This window comes from Coniophora puteana, assembly GCF_000271625.1.
Source record: "Coniophora puteana RWD-64-598 SS2 unplaced genomic scaffold CONPUscaffold_13, whole genome shotgun sequence".
Classification (NCBI taxonomy): Eukaryota; Fungi; Basidiomycota; class Agaricomycetes; order Boletales; family Coniophoraceae; genus Coniophora; species Coniophora puteana.
Genome location: NW_006913065.1, coordinates 912,984 through 934,352, shown reverse-complemented (window position 1 = coordinate 934,352; position 21,369 = coordinate 912,984). Strand labels below are relative to the sequence as shown.

The 21,369-nt window shown below is 51.5% G+C and overlaps 7 protein-coding genes across 7 annotated transcripts; 4 read left to right on the top strand and 3 right to left on the bottom strand.

Annotated features, from left to right (window-relative positions):
• Nucleotides 1-3,632: 3,632 nt before the first annotated feature.
• Nucleotides 3,633-6,158, top strand: CONPUDRAFT_130144 (glycoside hydrolase family 30 protein; the record flags this gene model as incomplete). Its single annotated transcript, XM_007774952.1, has 13 exons — nt 3,633-3,735; nt 3,793-4,102; nt 4,167-4,320; nt 4,373-4,407; nt 4,458-4,506; nt 4,567-4,641; nt 4,697-4,839; nt 4,896-4,962; nt 5,027-5,274; nt 5,339-5,437; nt 5,497-5,737; nt 5,799-5,979; nt 6,038-6,158. Exons 2-13 carry the CDS (start codon nt 4,031-4,033, stop codon nt 6,156-6,158), a joined length of 1,485 nt encoding a protein of 494 aa, XP_007773142.1. The 5' UTR covers nt 3,633-3,735; nt 3,793-4,030.
• A 1,321-nt stretch (nt 6,159-7,479) lies between these two features.
• CONPUDRAFT_168561 (cytochrome P450) lies at nt 7,480-9,581 on the bottom strand (the record flags this gene model as incomplete). The annotated part of the gene is made up of 3 exons (XM_007774951.1): nt 8,938-9,581; nt 8,259-8,864; nt 7,480-8,190 (listed from the first exon to the last, which is right to left on the bottom strand). Exons 1-3 carry the CDS (start codon nt 9,187-9,189, stop codon nt 7,480-7,482), a joined length of 1,569 nt encoding a protein of 522 aa, XP_007773141.1. The 5' UTR covers nt 9,190-9,581.
• A 1,072-nt stretch (nt 9,582-10,653) lies between these two features.
• CONPUDRAFT_146541 (uncharacterized protein) lies at nt 10,654-11,825 on the top strand (the record flags this gene model as incomplete). The annotated part of the gene is made up of 4 exons (XM_007774950.1): nt 10,654-10,804; nt 10,872-11,156; nt 11,336-11,613; nt 11,767-11,825. The coding sequence occupies exons 2-4, from the start codon at nt 11,089-11,091 to the stop codon at nt 11,823-11,825; spliced, it is 405 nt and encodes a 134-aa protein (XP_007773140.1). The 5' UTR covers nt 10,654-10,804; nt 10,872-11,088.
• A 366-nt stretch (nt 11,826-12,191) lies between these two features.
• On the bottom strand, nt 12,192-12,724 carry CONPUDRAFT_76381 (uncharacterized protein; the record flags this gene model as incomplete). The annotated part of the gene is made up of 4 exons (XM_007774747.1): nt 12,192-12,458; nt 12,499-12,560; nt 12,588-12,610; nt 12,660-12,724. The coding sequence occupies 4 exons, from the start codon at nt 12,722-12,724 to the stop codon at nt 12,192-12,194; spliced, it is 417 nt and encodes a 138-aa protein (XP_007772937.1).
• A 2,354-nt stretch (nt 12,725-15,078) lies between these two features.
• On the top strand, nt 15,079-15,836 carry CONPUDRAFT_76380 (uncharacterized protein; the record flags this gene model as incomplete). Its single annotated transcript, XM_007774746.1, has 4 exons — nt 15,079-15,190; nt 15,239-15,381; nt 15,466-15,482; nt 15,608-15,836. The coding sequence occupies 4 exons, from the start codon at nt 15,079-15,081 to the stop codon at nt 15,834-15,836; spliced, it is 501 nt and encodes a 166-aa protein (XP_007772936.1).
• A 357-nt stretch (nt 15,837-16,193) lies between these two features.
• Nucleotides 16,194-17,616, bottom strand: CONPUDRAFT_130136 (alpha beta-hydrolase). Its single transcript, XM_007774949.1, has 4 exons — nt 17,527-17,616; nt 17,176-17,457; nt 17,007-17,120; nt 16,194-16,945 (listed from the first exon to the last, which is right to left on the bottom strand). Exons 1-4 carry the CDS (start codon nt 17,591-17,593, stop codon nt 16,287-16,289), a joined length of 1,122 nt encoding a protein of 373 aa, XP_007773139.1. The 5' UTR covers nt 17,594-17,616; the 3' UTR covers nt 16,194-16,286.
• Nucleotides 17,617-19,100: 1,484 nt separating this feature from the next.
• On the top strand, nt 19,101-20,953 carry CONPUDRAFT_76378 (uncharacterized protein; the record flags this gene model as incomplete). The annotated part of the gene is made up of 13 exons (XM_007774745.1): nt 19,101-19,186; nt 19,248-19,340; nt 19,403-19,511; nt 19,568-19,585; nt 19,636-19,661; nt 19,712-19,772; nt 19,891-19,927; nt 19,981-20,036; nt 20,096-20,196; nt 20,259-20,318; nt 20,398-20,425; nt 20,590-20,814; nt 20,894-20,953. The coding sequence occupies 13 exons, from the start codon at nt 19,101-19,103 to the stop codon at nt 20,951-20,953; spliced, it is 960 nt and encodes a 319-aa protein (XP_007772935.1).
• Between the last annotated feature and the right edge of the window lie 416 nt (nt 20,954-21,369).

Genomic DNA, 21,369 nt, shown 5'->3' with positions numbered 1-21,369 from the left:
AAGTTTGTAATCCATACCGCTGAACAACGTAATCCATAAGAACACTTACAGGATATGCGCTATGCGTTTTGATGGAGTCCAGCTCCAGAACGTTCATGAAGGTATCAAATGCGCAAGACTACACGCTATACCAAGCCAAGCAAGAGTTTAGACGTACATTTAGAATGGCTCGCTAGTCCATTTCGAGCTGGAGAGACAGTTGAGGAATTGGTGTCCGAGTCTAAGAATGAACGAAGCAAATTAAGCACGAGGACTCGGACAATATTTCTCAGATTTAGTCGCGGTCGCTGGCCATCGTGTTGACGTTAGCGGCATTGCGCTGCCCACGGTGCCACCAGTATGACAGGATCTGATCCTGAGTGGCGTTGGCTGGTGTCTAGAAACAATCTAGAAACATGAGAATATGGACACGAAGAACAGGCGCCAAGTACAATGCCTTTCCATAGATGGACCAGAGAATGGGATTCCAGCGAGTGTAGCCTCTGTGCCGCCATTGGCAGTGGCGTTGACCGGAAGATATCAGGACCCGTTGAAACAAAAAAAAATCAACGATCGGATAATCCTGGAATAAAGCCAGGTCAACCCGCCGCTAGCAGCACGTTCAACCAGGGGTACAGCCTACTCCTAATGCTTAAGACGTAGCAGCTCACTACAGGTGGCTTGGCAGAGCATGAAGGTCAATCATTCGTTAGTCACAGCGCGGATGATAAAGTTCAAATGCGAGCCGAAATACATTGGCGCGCTCTTGGTGGACGGGTTCGGACTGGTTGGAGACATTTGGGCCAACATGCCTTGGCAGAGTATGTAGACAATGTGCCACGCGAACCTGACATTGATTATCCAACCCTGCTAATTATGAGGTACCTCGGCGCCGAGCGTTGAGTGGTATAAAATCCGTCTGCGAACTGGATATTTATAAACGGGAAGCGGGAGAGGGAGGGTTGAGCGCTTGTTTTTGTCAATGGCGACGGCCCTTCCATGGAGCTCTTGAAGAAATGGAGACGCCATAAGAAATGGATAGTACAATTCAGGGCAGATATCACGTTGGACCCCAACCGGGTGAAGAACCGCCATCTTTCGAACGCAACATGGTGATTCGGGCACATGGTCGATCTGTTGCGGGATGCATACCCCGGTGACGCTTTGACGCCCTCTGGAACACATCCTACACGTTCACGCAATGCTCGCTAGATAAACAATAAACGATGTAAGACGCCTCATATGCGAGCTAGATTGCGAGCGGGATAAGCCGTCGTTTCATCCGAGCAACCAACAATGTGATAATATCGCAACGGATCCACGTCCCTAATACGAGCCACACATCTGCGGCACCCTAAGAAAACGTCTCGGTCATCTAGGGCCTGTTTAGCTGCTGTCGTGGCAGAGCGCCCCGGTTCTGTATCGGCGGAGCGGGAAAGCTCTGTGGGTGGGTTTGGGGAGGCATACAGGAGAAGATCATATAGGTTCAGTGGCTAAATGACGATCGAGAGCAGGTTACGATATTAAATAGGGGCAATCCCACCCTTAGCCTGCGGATGGAGGCCGGCCCTAAGTACTAAGTATGCGCGTCTGACTCAATATTGGCGCGTCTTGACACGCGTTGGGCCGCATGACGCGTCCGACATTGTCATCCTCACCTCTGCTTCAACTTGACGTGCGATGCACTACTCCCTGCTAGATTCCAATACTATCATGTCGGAAGATAAGATCTACGACATCGTTCGCCCGAGACGAACTCGGCATAACTTCCTTGAAAGGCCATCTGCTCCAAATCGCTCAGCGAAGGACACCCCTACTACGTTTCCATCCCTGGCGTTGAGGCGGGCATGAGACGTCGATACTACGACGAGACGTGTTTAATTCTACCTTATTGCTACGTTGAAAACAGACGACAGAACTGTATGCCAGCTTTTTCCCGGGTTTCGTTGGCTCGCTTCACTGAACGTTAACAGATTACTTAGCTTGAACATACTTGGGGGATGGGACGACGAAAGATATATGCCAGTAGCCCTTTCCACGTGTTGTTCGGTTTGTGATGCTCCGTTGGTCATGCATGCCCCATTATTGACCTCTCTGAGCTAGTGCCAAAGGAATGGTGCCAGCAATTGATTGACAATCGTTGGCTGTTGATATACGATACCCAAAACGCACCCCTTTCTGTCCATGCTCAAAGCGGTCCAGGAGCGTAACGGTCAAGCTCAACAAAGTGTGCAAATACAAAAGGCTCCTTTTTTGCGTTTTATTCTCACTGTTCCCACAAAGTACTTTCAGAAGCAAGCGACTATCAAATACTATGTTGTTCCTCAGCCCTCTCTTCGGGACGACGTCATCGTCGTAAAGCCGTATCGTGACGGGGTCCGTACCATTCATATACTGCTCTAATAGTTGCCGCTTTTGTGTCGACTTGCTGATTGTATTAACCAAATAGTTGGCCCGTTATCCGTCGTCATTACCCCACCGTTCTTCCTGTTTACAAGAGGTCAACTTCACCGGTTCGCGCAGGAACGATGACTTTTCCTCAGTAGATTGACTGCAAGGTCAGGTTTCTCGCAGGCCTACAGTACTAGCAGGTTTTCCTTTGAAATCTTCCTAGCTACCCCCATGTTGAGTATGCCGCTGGTATTGAGTCACTTATTTGTCAGGCTCTCCCACTCAGCGGACGTCACCGGCCCCGGGCCCCGGCGTCGTCAACTGCCTCGTCAGAGTGGACAATGCCCGCAATGCCACCATAGCAGTACTATAGCACTCTGCCTCACTCTGCAAACACTGCGGTGGCTTTGCTTTTCGGGTGCTTTTGACACTTCGATCTGGTTCTGAGAGTAAGCTTTGTTGACGGCTGCAGCCTGCTGGCAGCTCGCCAATCCTTCGGGTCGGGATAAGTCGGAATTCAAAGCGGGCGAGATTAGGCAGGATCACCTAGTGGCGCGTGAAGTTTTGTCTGACAGCCAAGCTTACCTCGAACACCATTAGGCTCTATCCGCGCCCAGTACTAGTATATGCATACACAAAGAGAGCAAGAGCAAGTAAGATCGGTATGTGGTCAGTCAGAAGCGGTGGAATAATCCTCTACCGGCCATGGGGTTGCCGGTAACGTCACTCGGTGGCTGATTCACATCACGGTGTCCAGGCACAGGCGATCACTGCACTCAAAACACTAATACTCGTTGGTATGTATTCATGATTTAGGCTACTGTACGTTGGCTATGGCTCCCCCACTGCGTCAAACTTAAGCTTTGCTTGCTTTGAGCAGGCGTTGAAAACAATCAAGCTGGCTATCGCTCGGCCACGTCCAAGTACAGTACATGCATATCCATCCAGAACCACCGCCCACGAAAGCATGGTATCGCTCAAGAATAGCACAGGGATCTGTCTCTATTGACATTGTTCTGGCGCCGAACTTCGTCTATCAGCCCGTGGACACCTCTGATTGGACCATGCCACCACCTTACTCGTCGGCGCGCTGGCATAGGTACTGTCATTGCACACTCATCCGCCTTCTGGCATGGTCCCACCAGTGTACCAACCCGTAACGTCGGACGCACAGCAAAGGGACATGCATGGCTGTCTAAGAAGCATAACCTGGTGCCACAGCCGCGGGGTGTTTCCCATGTGCTCGCATGCATCTCGACCTGCAGTTTCGATCGAACAAGATAAGTTTGTGTTCTCGAGTTGACGGTTGTGTAAATGGCATCGCTGGACGACACGCGTTAGGGTATGCCGCGATGCGGCACCAAGGTGCGTGCCTGGTTTCTGCCCGCATTGTAGAATGTGCATGACCATGTTGTTCCCCAGGATACTATCCCATGTACATTGGCTGATGGTGCTCGGGAGCGTTCAGATCCTCTGCGGGACTCGCTGGCAAATTCTCATTAGTCTTTTTGTGCGCGAGACGAAGACGAGGTGATGCTGGCTATCGCGCAACCCTGAGATTTCGTCTGATTGACGAGTTGAGAGAGGAAATCTCTAAAGTATAAATGCTGAGGGAGAGCAGCCGGTTGTATCATCACAAACGCAGTCAACCACCGCTAACATGCGTCGCTCTTTCGTTGTTGCCGCTTTTGCTCTCGTACACGGTGCTGCTGCCCAGCAGATCCAGGACGTCGTACGTGTGCCTTGCTTCTCCAGACGAGTCCCTTGCCCCTGACAGGCACGGATACACACCGTAGTGGCAAACAACCTGGGACAAGGCCTCCTTGCTCGCTTCCACGCCCCCTGCCAGCGCTATCGCGTTCGGTACCCCTGGAACAGCCGCGGCTGCCGACATCCAGATCGACGACACCCAGGTCTACCAGACCATCCAGGGCTTCGGCGCGACACTGAGTACGTCACCGTTCAGTTTACATGCAACGTCGTTACTGAAATGGTCTTCCAGCGGACTCTTCGGCTAAGCTGCTGGACGGCTTGAAGGTATGAAGCTTCATTCAAGTTATCGGGCAACCATCTAACGGCTTATGCAGACTGCCAACTCCGATGAATACTGGAAGCTCATGGACTATATGTTCAACAGTGAGATCAACTTGTGTACTTTTTTTGCTTGAACAGATGTTTATTTGTCACTTCTAACAGTCACCGATGGTGCCAACTCCGCTTCGCTGTCCTACGTCCGAGTTCCTCTCGGTGCTTCGGACTTCTCTACCTCGGGTAAGCTCTCTGTAGTATGTCGGCCGCAAGTCACGCACTGACCACGCCCTCATAGTCTATAGCTTCGACGATACAGCCGGCGACACGGGCTTGACTAGTTTTAACATCGATGCCTCGCCATCTTACCTTTTCTCGACACTCACCGATATTCTGTCGGTAAATAGCGCTGTGAGGTTCCATTTAGTGCCGTGGTCTCCGGTAAGTGAATACAGCGTTTATTGCATTTTTATGCTGAGAATTACCGCGAAATTTAGCCTGCTTGGATGAAAACCCCCGCAAACGCCGATGGTGGTTCCTTGAACGATGCGGATGTCAACTCCTGTGAGTCCTCGTTGTCGCCCCGTTAAATTCAGCGAAGTCGCTGAGTATCCGCTTTGCTGGATAGATGCACAGTACATTGTCGATGCTTTGACGGGATTCCAGGGCAAGAACATCCCTGTCTTTGCTGTCGGCATCCAGAACGAGCCAGAGAACTCAGATACCACGTACCCGAGCACGAGCATGCCTGTCGCCACCGAGGCTGCTGTCGGCGAGGCGCTCAGGCCGCTGATGAACAGTGCAGGATTCACTGATGTGAAGCTCATTGGGTACGAACACAACTGGGACCATGCTAGTGCATACCCTGTTCAGCTTGTGAGTGTATATTTTTAGTTGCAATGAGATCTCAGAACTAACTACGGGTTAACTTTATGTGTAGATGCAAGCTGCGGAGAGCTCGTTCGACGGCGTCTCGTTCCATTGCTACGAAGGCACATATGAGGAGCAGGCCAACTTCACTTCTCAGTATCCCGACAAGGTGCGTTTATTCTAACAACCTTCCCTTAGCACCTGCTCACTGGTTTGACCCACATATAGGAAGTCTACTTCACCGAGTGCACGGGCACGCTCGGCTCGGACTGGTGGACCGACATCAAGTGGAACTTGGATAACATCATGATCGGCGCGATCGAGTACGGCGCCTCGTCCGGCCTCATGTGGAACCTCGCACTCGACGGCAGCGGTCAACCCATCCTCCCCGGCTCCGACAGCTGCACGGGCGGCTGCCGTGGAGTCGTCACGATCAACAGCGACGGAACGTGGTCAGCCAACCAAGAGCGTGAGTCCAGTAGTCGCCTTTCATTAACCTTCCTTCTTACTGACATGGGCGTCGATTGCAGTCTACTCGCTGGGTCAGGCCGCCAAGGCTATCATCCCCAAGGATCCTAACGGCCCTTGGGGCCAGCGTATCGGTGTCACCGTTGCTGGGAGCAACTCCTGGGCGCTCCGTGTCGGTGCCTACAAGACCGGCCGAGCGTCATCATCTGATCCCTCTCGCTGGGCTCTCGTCGTACTGAACTGGTAAGGCATACTAGACTTTTGGTTTTGTTTGAACGCAGGAACTTACGTTCATAAACAGGGACGACAGCTCATCGACCACGTTCAACCCCGTCGCTGTCGATGCTACCATCGAGTTCCAGGGCAAACAGGCGGCATACACCTTCCCTGTTGGCGTCACCACTCTCTGGTGGTTCGCATAAAACGTTCTCTGATACAGAGGAGATCAGAAACTGGGGCGTAGGGCTAGAAGAATTATTTATGGTTTATTATTACTGGGTTGCGGGGAGGCCAGGTGCTTCCGCTTCGGGGGACGTACGCTCATTTTGTTGTGAGCTTATTCGATTGATAGTAGCTATCAAGTACGGCTGTACATCATGATATATTGGGAATCACGGATATTAGTGCACGGGCCCATTTCGAGTTTTGGATTTAAGGTTAGCAGGTGGACGCACCCTATGCCGTAGCTGCTTTGTGTTTTGCCTTGGGGATTGACTCAGGACACGGTATGTATATCTTACACTAGAGATAAGCTATGTTTGGCTTCAACTGAGACGATGCACGTACTGGCGAAACTTTTAATTCCCGGCGGAGCTGCAGGAAGTTGAGGAACCCCCCGGCGATCCAGTGGGCGATCGCGAGCAGGTGTCAAATAGGGGTAATTCCACTCAGGTATCTACGAGGCCGGCCCTAAGCGCGTCTGGCATGACGCATCCAACATTGTCCTCACCGTCTCTCTAACGCTCCTCGTTGAAACACCCGCTACCGCTACATGAACTTGACGCAAAATGCCCTCTTTTCTAGGTCCCAGCTCTATCACGTCGGGAGCCGAGGCTGGCGAGAACTGACTCGTTCAAAGTCGACAGAGAAACTTCTGGTGGGCAGAGCCAAGTGCACTGATAAGGCTAAAGTATTCCATCACAAGCAAGTTTAAAACGTTAATCATTGATGGTTGACACGTTTAGCTTAGTGAAGACGTTGGATGACTTGAAGCACTGGCCGAACGATAGATGGATTTTCAACGAGTCATAGTGAGAGTCCGAACGCGTTGCAATTGTGCGCGATTAGACCCGGCTAACAATAGCGCTCGGGCCCACAGTGGTGAAGTTGGTTGGGGCATGTGTTGCCTTGCCTAGTATATGCGTGGTGTTTTATCCACTTGTACTTTGATTCCTACACTTTGTCCAGGAAGATAAGACGACTTTGGAGGAGCGGGAGCGGAAACTACGAGCTGTGACAGCCAGGAATAGGTGCGTGTTTTATCCGTAAGTACTGTGCCTTTCAGCTCGCGGGTGTTCTGATCGTCAACTGTTACTTAAGAGGACACGACTTGCTCTGCAGGCAAACAAAGAGAGCACACCGTGACTTTGACTCAAGTCCCATATCTTTTGTCAATCCGCGTGATGCAACGGCATGTCCTTTCAAATTCCCTTTGTCGTGGTTACACAAGCACGACCACGGCGGTGAATTCAACGAGCTATACGTACATACAATAATAACAAAGCTTATCCAGACATATCCTCGTTACGCTGTCACCCCATCATCCTCTTGCCTCAACGGCCGGAACGTGATATCCAGATCATGAGGCAAAGATAACGAGAAGGCGAAAAACGAGTTCTGGATTTCATCCTCGTGTATAGACCCCTCCGGCAGCGTCCACTCGAATTCCCTCAGAAACATCGCCGTTACTGTCCGCATCTCGTACAGCGCAAAGTTGCGCGCGGGACACTTGCGCGGACCTACTGAGAACGGCATCCAGCGCTCCTTCAGCTTTAAGACGGTTGCTACGTCTTCCCGCGCCTTGGCGTCGTTCTCTCCAAGTGCAGCCGTGGCGAATGCCTGGCCTTTGGCCTGGGCATTGTGGTCCTCTGCACCGCCATCCGCGGTGAGGAAGCGCTCGGGACGGAATACCTCTGGCTCCTCCCATACCCGCGCGCTGTGTTGCATTGCGTGGATGTTGCTCACCAATGGGGTGCCCGCGGGGATGAGGTACTTGTCGAGCATGACGTCTACCTGTGCCGTTCGCGGGGTGGTTGACGACCCGGGTGGGTTGGTACGCAATGTTTCGTGAATACACGCGTGCAGGTACGGGAGCGAGTCAGGCCCCAATGTCGCCAGTGTCGGGTCCGCGGTTGTGCCGAGCACGCGGAGGACTTCAGCTCGGCAGGTTTGCTGGACCTTTGGGTTTTTCGCGAGGAAATACATGAAGGAAGCCATGGCACCTGACGTGGTATCCTAAACCATATGGCCAACGGTCAGGTTCTTTTTATGTACAAGAAGGCGATGGTTGGTTGATGACTTACGTGCCCCGCTAAAAACAGTGTTGCCATGTTATCCCTAAGCTCGACCTCGGTCAACTCCTGATTGTTCAACAGGAACGTCATGATGTCGTTTCCGGGGTTGTCTCTCTTCGAGTGGAGGAGGTCGACTAGTGAGCCCACGAATCGGTCCAGACGTGCGTGCTCCTCGGGCCGCGGGACTAACCGCTCTAGCTGCGGAAACAGCACGTACGGTGGGCTCGACATCGCCGGTATCAGCTTCTTATAATCCTCCGCGAAGCTTGAGCGTTTCCGCACGGCGTCGAAGTTGTGCCCGTATAGACCAAGGCCTAGGCCATCCAGCGCGATGCGCTGCGCCAGGTCTGACCACCGCACCCTGTGCGTTGCATCTTCGCGGGGAATCGTGTTCGTGTTCTTGACGACGTCGATAGCATTCTTTGCGAGCGCTACAAACGCAGGGATCGGGAGCGGGAGGGAGAATGCCTGCTTTATGACCGGTGCTTGTCTCTTCCAGTCATCGCCCGACGCAAAGATGACGCTGCCCGTACCGATGAGTTCGGTGATCATCGTCTCTTTGCCGGGGGTGATCTTGATGAACTTTCCTTGGTTCATGAGAATGTGATGAAGCATCTGTTATGGGCAGAAAAATTCTAACGATCAGCTACACGTTCGCAAGCTCAGCTCAATGATGCCAGAAGTTTACCTTCGGATCCAGCACCTGCACCATCCATTGACCCACCACCCAGGTGAGCACAAGCCCATCCCCGTACTTGTCCATCATCGGAATCAAGAAACGTTGGCATCGATAAGTGTCCGGCTTCGCCGTTAGGTAGCTCCAGACCCACGGCCACAACGGGACGGTAGGCAGGTGCTTCAGATGTGCAGGGACTGCGAAAATCCGATGCAAGAACCACAAGAGCAGCAGAGAAGTCGCTGCGAGAGCCTGGAGGATCATCGTCGAGTACGAGTTGAGTTTTATCGCTGTTGGCCATGCCCTCTTTATACGAAAACATAACTCCCCAGCTTGAGCTGTTTCGTGTCCGTTCAGGACGCGAATATCTCCTGGTACGACTTCTGAAAATATGTTTTGCCGTTCTCGTGCCTCTACCAGAGTGTCCAAAAGTTTCAGCCACTGTGTAACAGGGCTCACTTGAATCAACAGCAACGTTTAGGCGGAACGAAAGAAAGAAAGCGAGACAGAAGACAGGGTTAGCGTCACCGCAAACGCCTCCATTCTGCGTGTATGTTTGATAACCAGAGACCGGCGAGTATGTTCACAGAGAAGCGCGGCACTAACGGTCCGGAAAACACCTTCCTTGGAAATAGTAATGAAGGAATGTAGCAAGTAGAGACTGTTACGCGGCGGTTGTCCGAATCCAAAGCGCGCGTATCAAGGCAAGAGAAAGAACATGGGTGACAGCTCTGATAGGTGGCCGTTGTCGCTGGCCAACGTGTCAGCGATATCGCGCGTATCCACGGATGCCACCAGTACAGTGAAATCTGATCCTGTGAGTGGAGGTGGCCGGCCTTCAAAAACATGAAGAATGTAGACATGAACGGGCGCTAGTGGCTGTCCACAGGTGGATCAGAGAATGGGATCGGAACTGTGCCGCCACCAGTGTCGGCGCCGTTGACCAGAAGAAAGCAAGACCCGTTATAGGATGATCGCCGGTAGGGCCGTCCTGGAATAAAGCAAAGTCAGACAGCTAGCAGCACGGGACAATGATGCAGCCTACAGAAATGCTTACGACACAACATTTCACTAGATGTCACATGTCAGAGGATGGGGCCAATTACGGCCCAGTAACAGCGTGAATGATAAAGTCGATGCAAGCCGAAACCTGCATGAGGAACATTCTTGTGGTGCGAGAATAGTTCACAGGAGTTGGGAACTCGAAAACTAAAACTCCGATTACTCCGACGCATCTCCGCCAGCCATCGCGGCCTTCAAACATTGCTTTCGTAGGCTCTCATCAACACGAAAGAGACCGTTAGTCTTAGATGAAACTTCTTCGGCTGGGGCCTAACCTGACAGGAAATTAGAGGAAACCATGAAACACGAACGACTGTCAACGGTCTCCAATGTGAAGCATTCCTACGGAGAATCACATCTAGAGGTAGGGCCACAAACGTTTTCACTAAGACTTCTCAAAGGCTCTTGCAGCTTCAGAAGCGTCAGTAGAGTTAGTAGGCGCGGTCATTCTTGGCAGCCAACACGAGTTAGTCGTAGATGCGCTTCAAGTGGCACGGAATCTTGGGTGGCCTTGGCGGGTTGCCCAATTCTCTCGTAAATCGTATGTTTCTCGAAACGGGCGACAAGGTTGAGTATGGGGACTCACTGGCAAGGGTGGAAATAGAGCAACACTTGGAGATCGCTGTATCCTGTCGTTGCTCCTGTGGGCGTCGAACATATCCTTCATATAGGTTTATGGGCGCTTTTCTCCGTAATTATGACGTAACTGAGATAATGGTGTGGTCACTCAGCAGTTTTGGTGTTCTCACCGCAATAACCAAGTCAACATTGGCAGCATCTTGACAGCTTTCTGCTAGCGTTTCCGCCTGTTCTCATGGTGAGTGGGAAACTGTTTTTTCTCGCAGTGTCTTAGCCAAGCTCACTCTCCACATGTTTAACGTCAGCGACCGTCAACTTTGTCGAATGAACAAATTACGTACTCCTTCGCAACGGAAACCATCTTACATCACGTACTCCCGGGTCCGGATCGTATAAACGGGGACTTCCTAATGTTTTAAGGTTCAATAGACGGATCTCCCATAAGTATCAGGCGGCAGCCTGCTCGTCAGCGTCCTACGACAAGCATCGCTCTCTTTTCAGAATCTCGTCCAGGCTAACGTTATGTTAAATCCTACTGCCAAAGACCTGTTTGGACTTCCTCCCAGCGAGACGATGTTCATGGGTATTAAGTAAGTTTCGAGATGCATGCTTTTCTTGAACTGCTCCATTCAATAACCGCGTTATCCTATAGGTGGGGTGCGTCTGGCCACCGCGTTAAATCCAGGAAGAGTTGACTGAAGAGTTCATAGCTTTGATCGGGGGCTTGTTGCCAACCTTCATGTAAGCGAAATATCTCATCATGATCTAGTGAGTCGGCCGAAGACCTTGTGTTCCTCAGAGTCTCCGCAGGTGTCTTCAGCATTGCCTTGATAGCCGAGCCTCAGGGTGTGCGCGTCGGGCTGATGGTGCTAAGCGCATTCTTCTTGGTGATAGGCTTGTGCTACAGTGTACGGATTTACCGCAAGATACAGAGGGACAACATGCCTATCTTCGTCGACCGGATGACACCGGATCTTCAGACCATGATAGCTGTAGGCTGGGTGGACAAACCTGTAGTTGTGGTCGGGAAATATAAGTGGAGCAGGCGTGAGTACGTACAAGTATGAGTTGCGGAAGAAGTGATGGCTGCACGCATGGAAATGGATGCATATTACTCTTGGAACAATTCGCTTTCTTCTTGACGAGCGCGAGACAACCTTTCTGTTCGGGTTGGTTTATGCGCCTTTTGATTTACACCAGCACAGCTGGACTTCATATCGGCTTTCGCGGTGATGATGCCGTTGGAAGTAGAGATGTGAGAACAAGCACTCGGAAACCATCAAGGTAGCGCTGCTTATTGCTCGTTCATGCTATTCGATCTTTTATTTCTCGGATCAGTGAATAACGCTATTGAAAGCTCCTGATAACAGCTGAACATTGTCCCGAAACATGGTTATGGTTTAGCCGCAGCACGTAGGTAATAGTGATATAATAGCTAACAAATCTGGTTGTTCAAATTCAGATTGAAACACATCCTTTCTGTTTTGATAATTACACAGCGACCACTAAAATATTTCTTTACTTTACCACTATCTCTTCCTGAGGCGGCATGGTCGATAGTCTCACAAAACTTGACTTGTGGATGCGTTTTACTGCAAGTTATACCGGGACGTGTACGTGAGCCACTAAACTAATGCTGCCTCTTTCTCCTCCACACTCATATTCTTCTCCGCGTTCATCTCCTTAGCACAATCACAAGACTGGTTCTTCTCACTATCATTAAGACCCTTTTGCGCCTGCTCCGGAGAGTGGGCTCTGTATTCGCCCACCGCGGCCAGTATAAGCACGCCTCCCCAAGCGATATCGAAAATGCCGAACATAACAAGTACTTTGCTCAGGGCACCGGAGTTCTGGTAATTGTCAAGCAGTTGGGTGTAGCCGATGCTTCTCGGCTGTCAATAGGCAGCACCCATATTCGAAACCAGGACGTACTATAAGTAAGATAGTCCAAGGGAGACTATGCAACTGATTCAACACCAGGCCACGATATGCAGCTACAGGAAAAATCATATGTCACTCACTCTTCCTGTGAGATAGGACGGGGCTATGTGAGCACGATATTGGACGCTTGCAAACGTACAAGAAATGCTCACCAGCACAACCTTGGCTTGGTGGAAGCTGGGCCCCACCGTAGGAAGTCACGCACAGGACTACTCATTGCTCTCGGACTTGACGCTATGAAGAGCCATAACTTGGGAGATAGCCATATATATCTCTTTGGGGGCGCACAGCAAATGCAGTAGGATCTGTGTGAAGGTCGAAGGGAGCGGATCAACTAATGCTGTATATATGCATCGTTGCACAGAGAAATCAGCACACCTTTGCATCCTATGCAGCAATCACCGGCGGCTTTGTCAACGCGCACCCATGCAGAGCATCAAACACACTGCCCGTATCTTGATTTTGGCGCGATAGATGACGGAAGATTGGGAGGAAATAGTGAGTAAAGACTCAAGTCGCCGAGTTTCAAGTTGGCGACGACACTCATGGATAGGCAAACGAGACTGTGACAGAGTTAACCGAACTTACCCATGTCTTCAAGTAGTCTGATAACAAATTTGACTCCTATCACTAGCATTTGTAGGTGCGACTGATTTTGCGATAAAGATGGTGAATCAGGACGTTCAAAGATACGGAGCAACATTGTGATGGGCATGTGTACAGTCAGAACACCAAACCGGGCTTCTACGCCACAACCGAGCTGGTGACGCACATGCTCGATTTCCCAAAGCGCCAATGAACATTCCCGTCAAACACAGACTTGTACCTGGAGCCACCCGGCGAGTGCGGGATAAGCTGTATGTTCGTGGTGTTTATCTAGCTAGGACAGGGGCACTCTTTTGTCCTAGTACAATATCAGTGATGGGAGGTAAACATGACATATGAGGACATGTTTGACAACCTGCTACTGCTACTCTTTGTTATAAAGCGTCCATATCTTTTACCCGAGACAAGTACTCGAGTGTACCCGCAACGACATGTTTTGCTGGGGACTTCTCCTCTCCTCTGGCCGTTTCTTCGTATCGACGTTGATCAAAGCCTCAGTGTTTTAGTCCCATTAATTCTTGTTCCTGCTCCCTGAAACTCCAAGCAACTACCACCCTACTTATCACAATGCAGCTACTGTGGGGTCGTCGGCTTCAACATATCATTAGCGACTAGTAGCTCAATTTGACGCGGGTTTTCTATGTATCGTTGACGAGCATTCATGTACGGCACTCTTGATTTCGTGTATGGCCAGCGTTCACTCTGTGGGTAACAGCAACGTAATATCTCGATGGACAGCTATATCACTTTCACTTGTGGGGCATCTCGTCGCAGACCTGGCCCTTTTCACTCACGTCACTAGGCCTTGGTGTCTGTCCGCTACCATGGGTCCGATACTCGCGCACAACGTATGTCATGAACATAAATCCCCACAAAAGAGGTCCCCGCATAAGGATTACATTGCGCATGTGCTTGTGATCCTGAAGTTGAACATGCATTAGGTATCCTGCATTAGAAGAGAACCAAAGAGTGACTGTCAGCCTGAAAACTTCAAACTACCAAGCTGAGTGATGGGTCACGTCTTACGATATAAAATATAATCCGCCAGAGACTGCATTGAAGATTGAGGAACAGGCAATAGATAAATCTGCCCAGCCCAGAGCCAATGCACGTGCGACTTACCTTGACTCTGAGATGAGGTTGATTGTATAAACAACGCGCAACATATCTCAATTTGCAAGATAACTTACACAAAAAATCCTAGCTTTGGAACAATATGGCGCCAGAACGACTTTTGCGTATGCTCGGGCTTGGCCATCGTTTGCGGGGATGGTTGCTTTAAGGGTGTAGGGTTCATTTCGTCGTAGCAATTATTCATCTGCGTGTACAGGAAGACTGGCAAGACTGGGAGTCTATGCGAACTTTCCAAAGGGGAGCTCATGTGATGCTGAAGGGGCACAACATTCTACCTGTGAACCGATAAACCTGTGCCTTTACGGTAGCATACCCGGCTAACCGTTCAACCGCTCAGGCACTCGGATGCGCTAATTTGGGGCGTATGTTTTAGGTGCACATGTACCCAAGCGGTACAGCCATCAACGAAGTGCACCACTTGTGGGTTACCTGTGATTGAAGGATGCAGAATCCCAGGTACAACGTTGTCGCTTCTCATTTCTCATACAGAAGTTACCAGGTATCCAGGACTCGGAGACTGTGTGTAAGTTGAAATCTTCGACTCGCAGCACTCTGGCACTGGGCTTTTCACGCCACAACTCCATGTAGCAATTCCTAGAGAAGGTAGAGATAATGTCGTGCGTTCAGGACTACGCGATGCTGCGTCAATTCGGTCGACTAAGGTGTAATGGGCGTATACACACGCAGACCATTAATGGCGCTACTTTGCAAGTTAGGAAACTACGCGCTCAATACGGCTGATTCCTCGACATAGTTGGTCTTGAATACGCACCATGCGTTAGAGAGGACGTTTCGTTGTGTTCAACAGCTTGTCGATGTTCGAGCATTGCTATGGCTCTCAGACATATGGTTTCTACGCCACAAATCGAGTCGATGATGAATTTGAATTATCGGCTCTCTGATAAATTCCCCCTCAAGCCTGAGACTACTAACTTCTCGTTCGGTCCGTGACTTCTGCAGTTGCAGTTGATACTGAGACCCTGAATTCTAGGATTCACTCACGCTCAAGCTCACCTTGATGAGCTCTTGCTCCTTAGTGCAAGATCTGCGGTGCCTCAGGAAAGCCTCGGCGGATACGAGCGCCTTGAGCATGAGCGTCGAAGGGACATAGGATACACGCGGAAGTCGAAGGTGGTAAGCAAGGGCGAATTGGAAAGGCAACACCGCGTCGTTGTGAGCATTGGGTGTGGCGCATAGACTACGCCAACCATTTTACAGCACTGTATCAGGCGTGGGTGTGTACCCAGGAAGTAATGAGTGGTACTTGAACTGGGAATCGACTATGAGGGTAGCGAAACCCCGAGTTAGTAAAGGATGGGTGTAGTGTACAGGACTCTGCACTGGCATATGTTGCAAACAGTCTTAAGCTTAAGCTTCAAAGCGTGACAAGTGCATGGCACGATTTAGGTGCCGTGGTATTAACAATTGCGCTTCCAGATTTTGGTAAGAAAAGAAAGGGAATGCAGCCCTCATTATGGCGATTTGGTTACCGTCCGGTGTGCAGTAAGACTGCTGCCTCGAAGATGTCCTGGCGAATAAAGCAGGGCTTTCCCGGGCACGTCGCGGGGCTCGAAATCAAAGCAACCTAAGAACCGAACAAAGGGCGCCTGTATCAGGGACCACTTGACACGACCCCGACGGATCACTGAGTGAGGTCGTCGTGTACGCTCGCCTGGCTCGGGCCTTCAGAACATCCGATTCATGTGCGCGCTTGGCTAGCATGGGCGCCTCGCCCAGCGCTCATATACTTGACGACAGGCCGCGCGAGGTGATTGAGGGCTATTAGAACCACGAGCGCTGCGGCAAAAGGGGACATGGTCCGAAGTGAATCTTCTGCATATCCAGGACCTCTCCTTGCGAGATACTTAATCATTCCGTGTGCACCGGAAGGGAAACGTCATCGAGTCCACTCAGCGAAGAAGCTGAATACAATTGTCTAGGATGGAGGAACATAACATACATGAGAGCTAAATGTCAGATGTGGACAGACCTCGAGCTTCACAAAAGATTCATCGGCAGTGCTTACTTATGGCCACTGCTTACTCAGGCCGCTGCAGCGCACCAACGAGCCAGTCCACGATCGCGTTCAGGAGCTTCGTCGGCGGCCGGCCCGCCTCGAAATCGACGACCGGTGAATCGTGCACGCCGCGCTCCTCGACGAAGCACGTCAGGTCGAGGCCCTGGATGCCCTTCCACGACTCAGCAAACGTGAGGATATCATCTCGGAAACACTCGTGCTCGCCCGCGGAGATGAACACCTTCTTGACGACGTCGGGGCACAGACCGTTCCACCACTCCTTGGGAGCCTTCACGGGCTCGGTGTAGAACCCGTCCTTGCGCACACCCTCCGCGTCTGCGATGGCGCTGCCGACGCGGAAAGTGCCCATCCACCGCTTCAACGTATCGCGAGAAAGCATGTCGCGGTTGGAGTTCTCGGAGAAGGAGCGGGATGAGGTCTCATTGGAGGTGCGTGGGGAGATGAGCAGGAGGCCGCCGAGCTCGTCCGCGAGCGAGGGGGGCTCCGTGAGCTCCGGGTGCGGGTGCAGGAAGTGCGAGATGACGGAGAGGATGATGTGCGTGCCGGCAGAGTCGCCCGAGACGATGAGGTTCGAGGGCATGATTCCGTCGTTGAGGAGGTGGTGCATTGCTGCGCCGAACTGCTGCATTTGGAGGGGGTAAATGCCCTGCGGAGCGCGTGCTACGGGAAGGGATAGGTTAGGGGCTGTGAAATTCAGACAGGCGGGCAGCATGGTACGTACTGTACTCGAATACGGCGACGGCCATGTCGATGTCGGTTCGTTTCTTGACCTGGTTGCGCAAGTAGTTCAGTAGGTCGAGGTGTCCCGCACCCAGGGGCAGCACGTATCCTCCACCTATAACACATTTTCAGAAGGCTGCGTCGATAATAGGTGACGCACCGCAGCTTACCGTGAACATGGACAAGAATCTTTGTCGCAGGAATCGGGTCCCCAATCCAGTGCAGCTTGGCGTCGTAGTCGATGTCCTCCGTTGACGTCTCCAACTCAGGGTGCGCAGCGGCCCATTTCGTCCATGCCTCCTCGGAAGTGCCGCGTATGACCTGCAGCTGGCGCACGCTGAGCCAGTTGGTGAGCGTGCGCGTGACGGAGTAGGAGACCTCGCGACCGTAGGTGGACGCGCCGCCGCGTCCGCGTAAGCCCGCGAAGAGCAGTTTCCATACGAGCGTGGACACTAGGGAACGAACACAAACGCGGGCTGAAGTTAGTGCTTCAGCACGACGTGAGTTTTAAGGAGACTGACAGACTGCGACAGCTGTTGGGAAAAGCTTGAGCTTGTCGCCGAGGCTGAGGACCGGTCTTTCTGACATGGTTGAAGGAGGAGGTGAACGTTACGTTCTTACCCTATACTTGTCAGCTCCATGAAGTAAGAACATGTAAGCCGTCGGACTCAGATTTGCATCGGAGGTTATAAAGCTTAAAGAATGATGATATCATTTTGAAATATGGTGCTTGGGTGCTTGCTGCCTCGTGTTTCAGCTTGCGCAGCTGGTCTGGTCAAGCCAGTGGATGAGCATTTGCTAGTGCGTGAATCAGATGTTTCGTCGTCCAGTTTTCTAGGTTTGTTATCAATTTCTAGGTTAATTGACACCTAAGGCGCATGACAAACTAGTTTTACAGAGGTGCATGATCCCGGCGCCAATACAAAATCCGGCCATAGTACTGTCGTATTCCCTTGGCACTGACGCATTTAAGAGCGGCAGTGTCCTCGAGAACAATTCAAACTTCAACAGTGTCTGAACATTGAATTCTTATTCTCATTCCGAGTCGATGTCTGGAGAGAAATGTGGTAGTCCTAGTCCCATTTTGTCTCATACGCAGGAGGTCATCATCATTTGATTGCCTCCAAACGTTATCACGCACAAAGATAAACGCCACGTGTCGATCTGCGTTCCGGACCGGTTGCCGTTGCCGACCTCCGCACAGTTACGTTGGCAGAGCCCATGGACCTGGAAAACAGTGATCAGCAAAAGTCTCATCAGGATGCTTGATCAGACGCGCGATGGCCGGGGCGAATGGCAGTGGGCACAAGCATGCGTGCACACCTGCTGCTGCACGTCGAGCGAAAGAGGGCGGGCCCTTCGTTCGATTGTACTTCACCGGATGGATGAAGCTTGACCACACATCTTGCACGTCGATGCCATCTACCATTCATCAACCCTAATTCCTTTGGATTTGCCTGCTTGCTTCCCCTACTCATCATACTCCAATGATGTGGCCGCTTTTCGTCGGAGGAACTGCAGAGAGACGTACAGCGACAATTGATGGTTGAAATGTCAGGCCAGTGCGTTGAACACTTGTATCCGACTTGCAAAGAGGGTCACCCGAGTCCGAGTCGGAAAAGTTCTCGGAGGAACATGCCTAGGCCTCGACATGTACGTACAATATGTATATGCCCGACAGGAGCGGAATGAATGGGCGCGATTTATAGAACCTCGATCGGCCTTGAGGCTTCGAAAACTAGGAGGCGCAAAGGAAGAGGACGCACTAAACACAAAGCCGAACGCAGGCTAAACCACTTTTTGACAACAGAAACATGTAAGCACCGAAACCGGTAGTCGCCCATGGGGTTTTTTTCTCCCAAACGCGGATATCTGATTACACCGCCGGGTGCCCTGGCGATCACTTCAATATACAGTGGAGAGCGTGCGCGTGCCGAACTGCCTGCCGCTCAGTAGCGCTCGTCCATCAATTTCGCTTCGTCATTCTACGATCGAGCGGTGACAAGTCTGCCCATTGCCCATTTCCAGGGACACTATGCTATAAGTACCTTCGGGCCATGTTAGCTGGTGCCCGTTCTCCCCCAGCACATCCATCATGGCCACCCTAGCAGCAGCCATCCCCCATGTCGATCTCAATCCCTCCATGGGCGCCACCTTCGTCGGCCTCATAGTCGCCACGACGTACGTCTCCTTGGCTCCGCTTGGTCCTCGTCCCCCCGCTCACCGAAACTTGGACTTGTAGGCTGTATGGGATTACCCTGGTCCAGACTGGATACTACTTTGTCACCTTCCGGAAAGATGACGCCGTCCTCAAGTGGACGGTTGGAGTATTAACGTATGTTCCACCTCCCTAGTGAAAGGACGAATTGCCAGCTCATGGACCCACCTTCATCGCAGCCTTCTCGATACAGTCGCTTTAATAATCAATTGTCACGGCTTTTACTGGTACACGATCTCTAACTGGGGGAATCCCTTGGTCCTCAACATTGTCATCTGGAGTTTTACGGTGCGTATCGATGTGTTCGACTGCGGATGTATCAAACTGAATGAGATGTCTCCTAGGCCAATGTCTTCTTTACGGTTTGTACCTGTTTCATTCTTTTTTGCTCTGATGCTGAAACGAGACACAGAATACGATTGCCATCATCGTACAACTGTATGTTCACACTTCCATCTTTATCCCACCCGCACTCATTCCGTCGACAGATACCTCATTCGTCGCGTGTACATTCTAAGTCAAAAGAACTGGTGGATATGCGCGTTCTTGGTGCGTCAGGATTGCTATATTCATACGCTCTATCCTGACTAGGCCTGACTTGTGACAGGTCGTCCTCGCTCTTCTTGCTTTCTGTAAGATTCTGCACTTCTTACGAGACGCCGTGTAGCTCATAATTCCTGCGCGTCTCACAGCAACTGGTTTCGGTATGCTTTCTCACTCGCCGGATGCCCCCCAGAAAGCTCACCTTGTCCTTTAGCCTACGGGATTCGCCTCGCCCAGCTTGGCCTCAACTCCCTGATACCCAAAATCCTCGTGCGTCACCTGCTCCACCCAATGTTCCTGACTCTTACGCTTCACGCATATGGCAACAGTTCCTCATTCGCACGTCCCTTGCGTCCACGCTCGTCGTCGACGTCCTGATCACGATCGCGTTGTGCTTCTACCTCCACCGCAGTCGGACCGGCATGTCTAGGTACGTTCCAGACCAGGATCGCGTATGTAACGCGCCCAGCGCTAAGTTTTTTGTTCCTGCAGCACGGACACACTGATCAACACGCTGATCGTGTACACTGTCAACACCGGTCTCCTTACAACGTGCGTTGCATATTATTTTTCGTGTTTCTACGCGTGTCATGTGGTGGTTTGCCAGAGTGCTAATCTTAGGTTTTGATAGGCTCGTCGCCTTCTTTGATGTCGTCCTGGTGCGTGATCTTCGCACGATGTTGCGGACAGGGGCTAATTGGTTTTCCCCCCATTTCCCACATGCGCTCATTCTCATTTCCACAATCAACGCCACATTCGACTCCACGTCTGGCTATGATTGACTCATGGAAAAAACGGTTCATGGGATGGCGTGGATGATCAGCACACCGCGCTGGACGGCACGCTCGCGTACTACTGCTTCTACGTGATGCTTACCAAGTTGTACACGAACTCGTTCCTCGGCACGCTCAACGCACGGCGCGTGCTCCGCGGCAAGGCGGGCGATGTCGTCACCACCGGCCCCTCGAGCGGCCCCTCGAGCATGGGTGGGACGACGGCGCGGCATACACACGAGTCGATGGAGATTTCGACGTTGCCGCCTATGGAGGTGCGTTTATGTTCTTTTGGCTTGCCTGTTCTCCGTCGGGAGTAGAGATGTGGATGGCTGATCTTGGTTTTTGATGTAGTTCCATAAGGGTAAAATGTCCACGAGGGGCGGCGATGACGATGACGAGTACTATGTCTAAGGTCTCCTTGTTCTCCTTTCGATTTTCGAGCTCTCACCTCGCACAAACACCCTACGCGTCAACACCCCAGGATCATCAATTTTCATTACCAGAATAATCCTTGCCATGTATTATACGACACGGAAAACAGTCTAATGACCCCTCTCTCCCTCCCTCCCTCCTCCTTCACGCCCACACCTACTCCTCTTTGGCTTACCCACGAGGCCACTTGCTTCGACCGATCTCTCACGGACTTTACCAGTTACCTGACTGCCTGACTCGAATGATGACCTGTTTCGTATACCTTCGCTTGCGTGTGTCTGAGTACACCTGTCTGTTTTTTCCCGAGTGTAGCTTATTGTCTTCACTCTCTGTGCTGCGTATGCATATACCAAATAATGCATTTCAATTCCCGTTTCTGAACGTCGATTTGCGGT